At 46.7% G+C, this 11,784-nt stretch overlaps 1 protein-coding gene across 1 annotated transcript in view; it reads right to left on the reverse strand.

Moving 5' to 3' along the window:
* Positions 1-531, reverse strand: part of OARD1 (O-acyl-ADP-ribose deacylase 1) — a 39,004-nt gene extending 38,473 nt beyond the window's left edge. The window contains exons 1-2 of the mRNA XM_063453139.1: positions 453-531; positions 196-258 (exon numbers count right to left, since the gene is read on the reverse strand). Coding sequence (XP_063309209.1) covers positions 196-258; positions 453-488 — 99 coding nt within the window. The 5' untranslated portion in view covers positions 489-531. The remainder of the gene's footprint in view (positions 1-195; positions 259-452) is intronic.
* Between the last annotated feature and the right edge of the window lie 11,253 nt (positions 532-11,784).

The following is an 11,784-nucleotide window of genomic DNA, read 5'->3' on the forward strand; positions in this document are numbered from 1 at the left end:
TATAACATCTATAACGAATTATATATTTAAAGGGCTAATAAAATGTAAACAAATAATTAAAAGCACAGATTAAATAAAAAAAAAACAAAAAACGTTGTTTTAATCATGAAGGAAGAAAGCCTGATTAGCAACCTGTGTGTAATCACCAAATCATACAGGACTGAGATAAACAACAGGGCCTAAAATAACACTTACTTTGTTTGACTGACAGGCTGTAACATGATGAATCTTCCCGAGACCCTCTAGTTTAGCCATGGGCTGTAACGAGTAAACCAAAAATACATCAAAGCCTCGTTTCAGACTTTAAATTTAAAAAAAAAAATTATAATTCACAATCACTCCTTTGTGAACACACGGAAGTATAACGTTCGAGCTAATGGAACGCACTGTAAAACCACAGGAGACCCTCACAGAAACGCACATAACAAAGGATAGTAGACTGAAAAAGAAACCTTGTAAACCTTTGTTTGTATCCGAGTGAGTGCCATTGCTGTGCTGACCCTCTCTGTCTAAATCCCAAGTCAAGGAAATACAAAACCGAAACTAAACTCAGGTCACGCCTACCGCTACGGAGTAATTATATAAACAATGCAGATGGTATGTTGCATAGCGGTGTACCATCTATGAAACCACCTCATCTCAGCGATAGTTTCATTCTATCGTAAATAGAAAATTCTATAACAAAAAAAAAAAAAAAAGGGAACTGCAGTGCAGATTACAGATAGCATGTTCAGCAAAGATTACAATTTTTTTTTATTAAAATCTCAAAATTTTATGATTTTGGTGAAGATTTAGGATTAAATGGCATAGCTGGAAACACTAAGGTTTATTCATTGTGTTCAATGAAGAAGTGACAGTTGCTCCCTCCTTCACCACAATAAATGTTATTTCAACATTTACTAGACTTGACCAAAACTTGGTTTCAGCTGGTTCAACGAATCAAATTCCTTGTAATCTATGCACAAACGAATTGATGCATACTGGATTTGTTTGTACCAGCTGAAAAGAATTTGTAGTGTTTACTGGAGTGAATAATTGAGCAGGTGTAAGAAAAAACTTCCGCTTTATCAGACCATGAGTCCTTGGATGCATGTATGCGCACGTGAGCTTCCAATGAAGAAATCTTGTACTCAAGCATGTATGTTCTGATTTTCTGCACCGGTGCTGTGCGAGCACACGTGTCATAAAAATGGCACTGCAAATGTTAACTAAGTAAAATAAAAAAAATTTAAAAAAAGATAGCTAACTGAAAGTAAGCTTTTGCTTGTGCTATTTGGTTGAACTAAAATCAGCCAAATTACAGTTCCTCTGCAAAAGCTTTTGGGTCACCACAAACGTAAAGGACCACTATAGGCAGCCAGACCACTTCAGCTCAATGAAGTGATATCGGTGCCAGGCCCCTTTAGTTTTAACCCTGCAGCTGAAAACATAGTGTTACCAGACTAACTTGCAGAAGCCAAACACAGAGAGATGGAGGCAGGTCTTCAGGAAGTAAAAAAGGTCTTTATTCACACACCGATCGAGTCTCACACTGAACCTGTGTTCAAAAGGTATGAGCCCTGAGCACGTTTCAGAAGCAGTTTATTAACCCCTTAAGGACACATGACATGTGTGACATGTCATGATTCCCTTTTATTCCAGAAGTTTGGTCCTTAAGGGGTTAAACAATAACTCCTCCCATTAATAGCTCCACCCACACATGCCCTTAGACCAATCAGTGTATACAACATCCTGGATCTCCTTATATGGGCAGTCCACATGGCACTTACAGACAAAGGAATGTACTATCCACTTACACACATGCTCAGTATACTGATGACTCATCCAACTGTTTGTAATCAGATACTAATTAGCATATGCCATGTGGAGATTTCGGCCTACTAAATTTTGACCATGCTGGAATCCCATCACATTCCCCCCTTTGATGCCTCTGATACAAAGTTATACAAGATGCATCACTAACCATAATTTGCCAACACCACTCTAGTAACCATGAACAGGAACAGACCTTGTAAGCATTCTAACTTAACCCCTTAAGGACCAAACTTCTGGAATAAAAGGGAATTATGACATGTCACACATGTCATGTGTCCTTAAGGGGTTAACTTCATGCTCTCTCAACACTCATCATCCTGATTATTCTCTCTCTGGGCTAGAGGTTCATATTTCCAGATGGCCATTACATGGGCAGCTGTCTTTCTCTCTATAACACCACGCACAGACCCGACCACTAATGGGACTAGGCAGGGCAGGAGGAGTCATAAGAATATAATAAGCACTACTCCTCCTACTAATGCTTTAATCCCACCAGGCTGCTCATACCAGCTTCCAAACCAACCACTCGGATTATACCCGTTCCAGATCTGAGTAGATACATGTGTCAGTTTAACCATGTTGCTAGTAATATCAACCACTGCCTGCCCCTCATCATCTATATGCAGACAACAATTACTAAGGTTAAACATTGCACACACACCTCCTTCTACTGCTAGCAAATAATCAAGGGCTAGCCTATTTTGGTAAATGGCGGATCTCATGCGGGTATTCTGTTTCGCTAAGAGGTTGAGGGCTTCTGCTGTCTCGTTGGTTATAATCTCAACCACCGCCTGCAATCTTATGATGCGGTTGAGCATATATATGGGATAATGGGGGTTCGGTAACCATAAGTGCCATCTTCAACCCAGGTAGCAGGTCCATAGTAATTTATGATACGTTGGGGAGGACACTCATCATCTTCCCAACTACCTATATTCAATGATGCTCGCTTCTTTTTATGATTCACATCATAAACCTTAACTCCCAAGGTCTCTCCTGTTTCAATTGGAAACAAAAAGAAGGATGGTTTGAGCATACTAGCACACATGTCCCTTCCCAAACTAGTGGTAACTCCAAATATGCTTTCTTACCACAGATCCAGTACAAATTCACTGGGGTTTTCCAATTAGATGTAGCAGATAGATCAAACCATACCTCTTTCAAATTGGTGTAATTGGCAAAAGGATTAGTAGGTTCTGAGAAATTTGAAGCTGACCACCCAGTAGTCATAGGCGTGCACAGCCTATTGCATTAGGGTGTGCACCCTAAAGCACAAGCACACGCGTATATGTATGTATGTATATGTATATATGTATATATATATACACATATATACACACACACAAAGCTGTGTGAGTGCTGTTAGTGTGATGTGTGTGTGAGGGTGCTGGTAGTGTACTATGTGGGTGAGGGTGTTTGTGTGTGCGTGCTTGTGAGGGTGCTGTGAATGTACTGTGTGTCAGGGTGCTGTTTGTGTGTGTGTGTGCACTTGTGAGGGTGCTGTAAATGTACTGTGTGTGAGGGTGCTGTTTGTGTGTGAGGGTGCTGTGTGTGTGGGTGCTGTATGTGTGTGTGGGTGCTGTATGTGTGTTGGTGCTGTCTATGTGTGTTGGTGCTGTGTATGTGTGTGGGTGCTGTGTATGTGTGTGGGTGCTGTGTATGTCTGTGGGTGCTGTGTATGTGTGTGGGTGCTGTGTATGTGTGTGTGCTGTGTATGTGTGTGGGTGATTGTGGGGGGTGGAGGTGGGGGTACATTATTTAATATCCCCCCTCTCTTCTTACTTTATGTAGGGAGGGGGGATCCTTCCTTGCTGCCTTCCCTGGTGGTCCAGTGGAGGTGGGGGCAGATCAGTTAATATCCCCCCTCCCTTCTTACATTATGCCTGGGAGGGGGGATGCTTTCTGCTGCTGCCATCCCTGGTGGTCCAGTGGAGAGTGAACTCTAGCCCCGCAGGGCTAGAGTTCACTCACGCGAGATCTGAGCGTTGCCGCGGCAACGCTCAGATCTCGCGAGAGGAACCCGGCGGAGCAGCTGGCAATAGCTCCCCGGGTCCTCTCCTGCCTCCCTCCATGCCTGTGAGCTGGTGAGGGGAGGCTTAGAGCAGAGCCGGCGCTCGGATAGCGACGGCTCTGCATGAGCCGGCAGGGGAGATCCTGAGATATCCCCTGCCGGTCTCAATAAATAGGCGTGCCGCAGGGATTAGGGTGTGCCCAGGCACACCCTGCACACCCCGTGCGCACGCCTATGCCAGTAGTATCTTTAGTATCAGCGTTACTTAGGACAGACCTTCTTTCCTAAGCAGGTTAACTCTCCAACAGGTGTATTATACAGTGGCCCTCCTCTAGCTAGACATACATGGCCTATGATAGATGTTTTTAAACGCCATTCTGATTTTTCCCTTACATTTACTTGATGATCAGACTGAGAAAGCATCTGTTGTTCATCTGTCTCAGAACCAGGGTGCCAAACCTCTCTCTTCTCCCATGGCCATTGGTCTCCCATATTAGTACCTCCACATACAAAGCAGTTAGTTATATTAAGACTAGCTTCAATACTCTCAGCCAAATCAATAAATAGGTTCTTAAAACGGCACTGTCATGGCCGAATCCCGTTTTTTTTTTTTTAACCCCCCTCCCACCTCCACTACATCTAACTGACCCCCAAATGCCCCTAAGCCACCCATATTACCTCTTTTTAAATCTTTATTTTCTGACCCAATCTTTATTCAGGGCGCCGCCACCTTTGTGTGGGTAGGTGAAGTCCCTGTGGGACCCGTCATCTGCCCACACTAGATAGCACTGAGATTCCCACACATGCCCAGTGAAACACCTGGACATGCGAACGGGAATTTCATCTATTCATTCATTCATCAGACAGACGAATGAATGAATAGAAAAATCAGACGAACAAACTAACACTGAGTATCAGTGTTCGTTTGTTCGTTCAGTTTATTACAAGAAGGGAGCTACCGGCTTGCAGCTCCCTCCTTGTAATATGTACAGAGAGAAGCGGCGGGGAGCAGTGCTCCCCGCCACTTCCTAAGCCCCCCAGGTCCCCCTCTCACTCTATGGGGGTCAATATGAAAACCTACTGTCCTCCCCCCGGCCCCCACCCCTGAGGGGTGGGTGGGGGCCCTAATAAACAATAAGGGGGGGAACTACTGTCCTCCCCTCCTGGCCCCCACCCCTGAGCGGTGGGTGGGGGCCCTAATAAACAATAGGGGGGGAACTACTGTCCTCCCCCCCGACCCCCACCCCATAGCGGTGGGTGGGGGCCCTAAAAAAACAATAATGGGGGGGGGGACCTACTGTCCTCCCCCCCCGGTCCCCACCCCTGAGCGGCGGGTGGGGGCCCTAAATAAAAATCCCCCCCCCAATCAAGGTGACTAGGGGTCCCAAGCCCCTAGTCACCACCCCCCACCCAAATAAAACTATCCCCAACCTACCCCCCTCACCCTAAAAATAATGAGGGGGGGATAAAATAACTAACCTGTAAACAAAAATTAAACTTGCCATTTGGCGTCTTCTTTTTTTAAAATCTTAATTTTTCAGCCCCAAAGAAGGCCAAATAAAAAGCCATCATACCCGTCGAACTTAAAATAAAATAAAAAACCAGAGCGCAAAAAAAAATCCAGACGAAAAAAAAAAAACAACGCTAAAAAAATGAATCCATCTTCACCCATGGAGGGCTCCGCGCAGACTGAGCTCTGCAGGGCAAGGCTTATAAAGCCTTGCCCCGCCCTGCAATTAGGCTAAGAACACTCTGATTGGTTGTTTTAAGCCAATCAGAGTGCTCTTTGTCATTTTACAGAGCGTGGGAAAATTCCAAAGAATTGTCCCACACTGTGTAAAATGACACAGAGCACTCTGATTGGGTGGCTTGAAATCCATCCAATCACAGTGCTCTGTGTCATTTTACACAGCGTGGGAAAGTTCTTTGGAATTTTCACACGCTGTGTAAAATGACAAAGAGCACTCTGATTGGTGGCCTTGGAATCTAACCAATCACAGTGCTCTGTGTCATTTTACACAGCGTGGGAAAGTTCTTTGGAATTTTCCCACGCTGTGTAAAATGACAAAGAGCACTCTGATTGGTGGGCTTGGAATCTAACCAATCACAGTGCTCTGTGTCATTTTACACAGCATGGGAAAGTTCTTTGGAATTTCCCCACGCTGTGTAAAATGACACAGAGCACTGTGATTGGATGGATTTCAAGCCACAAAATCAGAGTGCTCTGTGTCATTTTACACAGCGTGGGAAAATTCTTTGGAATTTTCCCACGCTCTGTAAAATGACAAAGAGCACTCTGATTGGCTTAAACCAACCAATCAGAGTATTCTTAGCCTAATTGCAGGGCGGGGCAAGGCTTTATAATCCTTGCCCCGCCCTGCAGAGCTCAGTCTGCGCGGAGCCCTCCATGGGTGAAGATGGATTAATTTTTTTAGCGTCGGGTTTTTTTTTTTTCGTCTGGGTTTTTTTTTGCGCTCGGGTTTTTTATTTTATTTTAAATTCGACGGGTATGATGGCTTTTTATTTGGCCTTTTTTGGAGCTGAAAAATGAAGATTTTAGAAAAAAGAAGACGTCAAATGGTAAGTTTAATTTTTGTTTACAGGTTAGCTATTTGATTCCCCCCTCACTCTTTTTAGGGTGAGTGGGGTAGGTAGGGGATAGTTTTATTTGGGTGGGGGGTGACTAGGGGCTTGGGACCCCTAGTCACCGTGATTGGGAGGGGGGTGAATTTTTATTTAGGGCCCCCACCCGCCGCTCAGGGGTGGGGGCCGGGGGGGAGGACAGTAGGTCCCCCCTTATTGTTTTTCTAGGGCCCCCACCCACCGCTCAGGGGTGGGGGCCGGGGGGGGGAGGACAGTAGGCCCCACCGCTTATTGTTTTTAAGGGCCCCCACCCACCGCTCAGGGGTGGGGGCCGGGGGGGAGGACAATAGGTCCCCCCCTTATTGTTTTTTAGGGCCCCCACCCACCGCTCAGGGGTGGGGGCCGGAGGGGAGGACAGTAGGTCCCATCCTTATTGGTTTTTAAGGCCACCACCCACCGCTCAGGGGTGGGGGCCGGGCGGAGTACAGTAGGTACCCCCCCTTATCCATATTTAGGGCCGCCGCGCAGGGGTAGGGGCGGGGGGTGGACAAAAGGTCGCCCCTATTGTGGTTTATAGCCCCCACCCACCACGCAGGGGTGGGGTCCGGGGGAGGGGAGGACAGTAGCCCCCCAAAGAACTTTCCCACACTGTGTAAAATGACACAGAGCACTGTGATTGGATGGATTTCAAGCCACAAAATCAGAGTGCTCTATGTCATTTTACACAGCGTGGGAAAGTTCTTTGGAATTTTCCCACGCTGTGTAAAATGACACAGAGCACTGTGATTGGATGGATTTCAAGCCACAAAATCAGAGTGCTCTGTGTCATTTTACACAGCGTGGGAAAATTCTTTGGAATTTTCCCACGCTCTGTAAAATGACAAACAGCACTCTGATTGGCTTAAACCAACCAATCAGAGTGTTCTTAGCCTAATTGCAGGGCGGGGCAAGGCTTATAGAGCCTTGCCCCGCCCTGCAGAGCTCAGTCTGCGCGGAATTTTTAGCTTCAGGTTTTTTCTTTTTCGTCTGGATTTTTTTTTGCGCTCGGATTTTTTATTTTATTTTACATTCGACAGGTATGATGGCTTTTTATTTGGCCTTTTTGGGGCTGAAAAATTAAGATTTTAGAAAAAAGAAGACGTCAAATGGTAAGTTTAATTTTTGTTTACAGGTTAGCTATTTTATTCCCCCCTCACTATTTTTAGGGTGAGGGGGGTAGGTAGGGGATAGTTTTATTTGGGTGGGGGGTGACTAGGGGCTTGGGACCCCTAGTCACCTTGGTTGGGAGGGGGGTGATTTTTTATTTAGGGCCCCCACCCGCCGCTCAGGGGTTGGGGCCGGGGGGGGGATGACAGTAGGTCCCCCCCCCCTAATTGTTTTTTTTTTTAGGGCCCCCACCAACCGCTCAGGGCTGGGGGCCAGGGGGGGAGGACAGTAGGTCCCCCCCTTATTTTTTTTCTAGGGCCCCAACCCACCGCTCAGGGGTGGGTTGCCGGGGGGGGGGAGGACAGTAGGTCCCCCTGTGGTGGAATCTCGGTAAAAATAAATTTAGTAGGCCGAGATTACCACGTGGCATGTGTACGTGCATATGCTGACGTATCGATCAGTTGGTTGCACGAGGCAAGATACGATCAGTAGTGTACGGAGCATGTGCAAGAATACAGGATGTAGTATTCCCCCTCCTCCATTGTGCTGGACAAGCCATGCGGTCAAGCAGGAAGTTAATTCTTATTTGTGTTGATTGGTTAAGAGAATGTGCGGGTGGAGTTATGTGCCTATATAAGGAGCCTGCACTATTGTCCGGGACTCAGAACTTGCTGTATTTTGGTGACGCTAGTCCCTCTGAGTCCCGATCGGTGATCCAATAAAGAATCTCTTCCTTCCTGAAGAAACCTGTGTCCATCTCTCTGTGCTTGGCTTCCGTCAGTTTCTCCGGATTCATTTGGTGCATTGGCCGGGAAGCTCATCGTTCAACGGTAGCTGAGAGGCAGAGGCGTGAGACGGTCTATCTTTGCCCACGTTCTCTACGGCTGCACCCCTGAACTTCTGCGTGGACCTCCCTTCGTCTCGGCGCCACTGGTCTGTTGTCCAGGAGATCATCGGCCTCTAAGTGAGAAGTGCTGGGGTGTCCCCGTCGATGAGTGTGAACTCAGGTTCAGGAACGAGGAGGTAAGACAACTGCTGTTTTAGACGGCAGGACCCACTAGGGGTATACCGATTGTGCGGTAGGCCCAAAGGGGTTTGAATCTGTGTATCTGCCCCCTCTGTCGGAGGGAAGGAGCGAAGGCGCACCGCTCGATCGAACGCTCTTTAGTCAGACCGTTTGATTTTGTTAGTCAGGCGGGGTCCTGGTGTAAATAGCCCTAGCCGGACACCGGTGTCTTGTCTAGACTAGCGTTCTAGGGTGTATATTACGTTCGCTAGGTCGGAGGGACCAGGAGACTAAGCGGCGCCTGTGTAAATTCGGTTCGCTAGCTCTCAACCTATCTGGGCTAAGTGGGAAGGCGTGTAAATTTGGAACCCACTAGACTTTTGATAGTGCGACTAAGAGGCGCCTGTGTAAATTCGGTTCTCTAGCTCGCTATATGTGGTGATTGGGCAGTGTGGCTAACCAAAACGGGTGTATATAGTTTTAGGTAGTCCATTCAAGGTACTGGCCAATAGTTTAGTTGGGAATTGTAAATGTGTTAAAGATTGTTTAGTAAAATGTATATCTTGTTAGATAGCGCGAGCTCAGCCGTCTAGCGAGAGTGTTAATAGTGTGTTGCTGTATTATAGTGCACGGTACCATAACCCTGTATATTTACTGACACTGTATATAAGTACTAATCATTGTCGTCCATTGCATGTTTAACACCATAACCACTAATAATTGTATTGTGACCTTAACTTGTGCTTTGACCTATGCTAACCGTACTGTTACCGCTATTTGTAAAAGACGATGTTACTGGGTTGTGTTATAGACGGGTAATTCGTATATAGAGAATTATAGCGTGGGTGACTGTATAGTTACGCCAAAGGGCATAATATTGATTATATAGTGACTGGTGTAACAGCTGTGTGTGTACGGGAATTCCCTGAGTGTTTATTGTTATTGTGTACGTTTCACTTGGTAACCGTACCACGTGGTGCTGTTGCCAGAGGAAACAGGTGTGACTGTTGAATAGTACGCGTGTATAGTATTCGTTGTCGACGACGTTCCATTGTTAAGTATGGGTGCGTCGCAGTCAACGATTCCGGATCCCTTAGGTTGTATGGTGAAGAATTTTAAAAAGGGATTCAAAACTTGTGATTTGGGGGTTAAAATGTATCCTGTACGTTTGGTCACTTTGTGTACTAGGGAGTGGCCTACTTTGGTTGCGGCATGGCCGCCACGTGGCAGTTTGGATCCAACTCTGGTACAGCGCGTACACGTGGCTGTATCAGGTAGGCCTGAACTTTACGGCCAGTTTCCTTATATTGATTGTTGGAGACAGGCCGTAAATGACTCGCCAAAATGGCTCCAGACATGCCACGAGGAGCAGTGTCGCCTCATGGTAGCTAGGACTTGTTCGTCCACTAGGACTGGTGTTAGGCCCATTTTGGACACGCCCCCTGAGTCCGAGATCCCTTTGCCGCCCCCTTACTTTCCGTTAAGAGGAAGTGACGCAAATGCAGGAAGTCCTGCAACCCTCCCCTCATTACCCCCATCCACTTCCGCTTCCTCCTCCAGTACAGGATCCACCCCCCCTTGTACTAAATCTCCCCTTCCGGAATCAGAACGAACCCCCATTAAAAACGAATATCCTGATTTGGCGCCACTTCAGACTTCCGGTCAAGCTTCATCTAGCTCGGCTCGAAGTGTTTTATTTACAACCTTTTCCCAAAAGCAAGCTCCCACATCCCCATACCCTATTTCTCCCCGACTGGAACCTATGACTGACGCCCCTCCACGTAGCCCCATACAGACCCGACAGTTGACCGGTGCCCAACAATTAAAACACTATCAGATGCCTCTTCGTCTGAATCCTGGGTCAGCCTATATCGATGCCGCAGGCCAAATGGCACATGCTGACCCAGTCTTTGTATATGTCCCATTCACGACAACCGATCTCTTAAATTGGAAGACCCACAATTCCTCGTATACTGAGAAACCACAAGCTATGACTGATCTGTTCACCTCAATAGTACAGACACATAACCCGACATGGGCTGATTGCCAGCAGTTATTAATGACTTTATTCAACAATGAGGAAAGGACAAGAATTAATCAAGCGGCCATTAAAGCACTAGAGGATAAAGCCCGTACTTTAAACCAAGCCAATCCATCAGCATGGGCCGCAACACATTATCCCAACACCGATCCCGATTGGAATGTAAATGGTGCTGATATGGTTCAACTCAGAGCCTATAGAGACGCTATAATTGCTGGCATGAAAGCCGGAGGAAAGAAAGCTATTAACATGTCGAAGACAGTTGAGGTGATTCAGAAAAGCGATGAAGCGCCCAGTGTCTTTTATGACCGATTATTGGAGGCATACCGCTTGTATACCCCCTTTAATCCGGAAGACGCAGACAATTCCCGAATGGTGAACTCCGCCTTTGTCAGCCAAGCTTACGGAGATATTAAGCGCAAGCTACAAAAGTTAGAAGGGTTTGCAGGTATGTCAATCACCCAACTAATGGAGGTAGCGAATAAGGTTTATATGAATAGGGAAACAGAAAGTAAGAAAGAGGAAGAGCGCAAGATGCGTAAAAAGGCTGATATGCTAGCGGTAGCGATCGCAGGCGTAGATAGACGGGGCCCAGATAGAGGCGATAGTAGATGGAGTAGGGAGCCTTTGAGTAGGAATCAATGCGCGTATTGCAAGGAAGAAGGGCATTGGAGGAACGAATGTCCGCAAAGAGAGCAGTACGAGAGAGACCTACCAAGGGCAGGCTACGGAAACTTTAGAGGCAGAGCGAGAGGTAGAGGAGGCCCCGGAGGGAGTAATGGTAATAGAGGGAGTAATGGGAACAGAGGAAGTGTTAGGGAAGACAGGTATATTCCAGCAGCGCAAAGGTCCCGCGATAGAGAAGGTAGGGACTTTGTAGGATTGGCTGACACGGTCATGGAGGACTATTGATACCGACCGGGCTCCATCCCCCTTGGTCGAGCGGAGCCTATGGTCGATGTATCAATAGGGGGGAAAAGGAGTGCGTTCATGATCGACACTGGTGCTGAACATTCAGTGGTGACTAATCTAGTTGCTCCTCCATCTGGAAGGACTATTACTGTGATAGGAGCAACTGGAAGAAGTGCTGAAAAACCGGTTCTTAAAAGTCGACTCTGTACATTGGGAGGCCACGTAGTAAAACATCAATTCCTTTATATGCCTGAATGTCCAGTCCAATTG

This window comes from Pelobates fuscus, chromosome 1, assembly GCF_036172605.1.
Source record: "Pelobates fuscus isolate aPelFus1 chromosome 1, aPelFus1.pri, whole genome shotgun sequence".
NCBI lineage: Eukaryota > Metazoa > Chordata > Amphibia > Anura > Pelobatidae > Pelobates > Pelobates fuscus.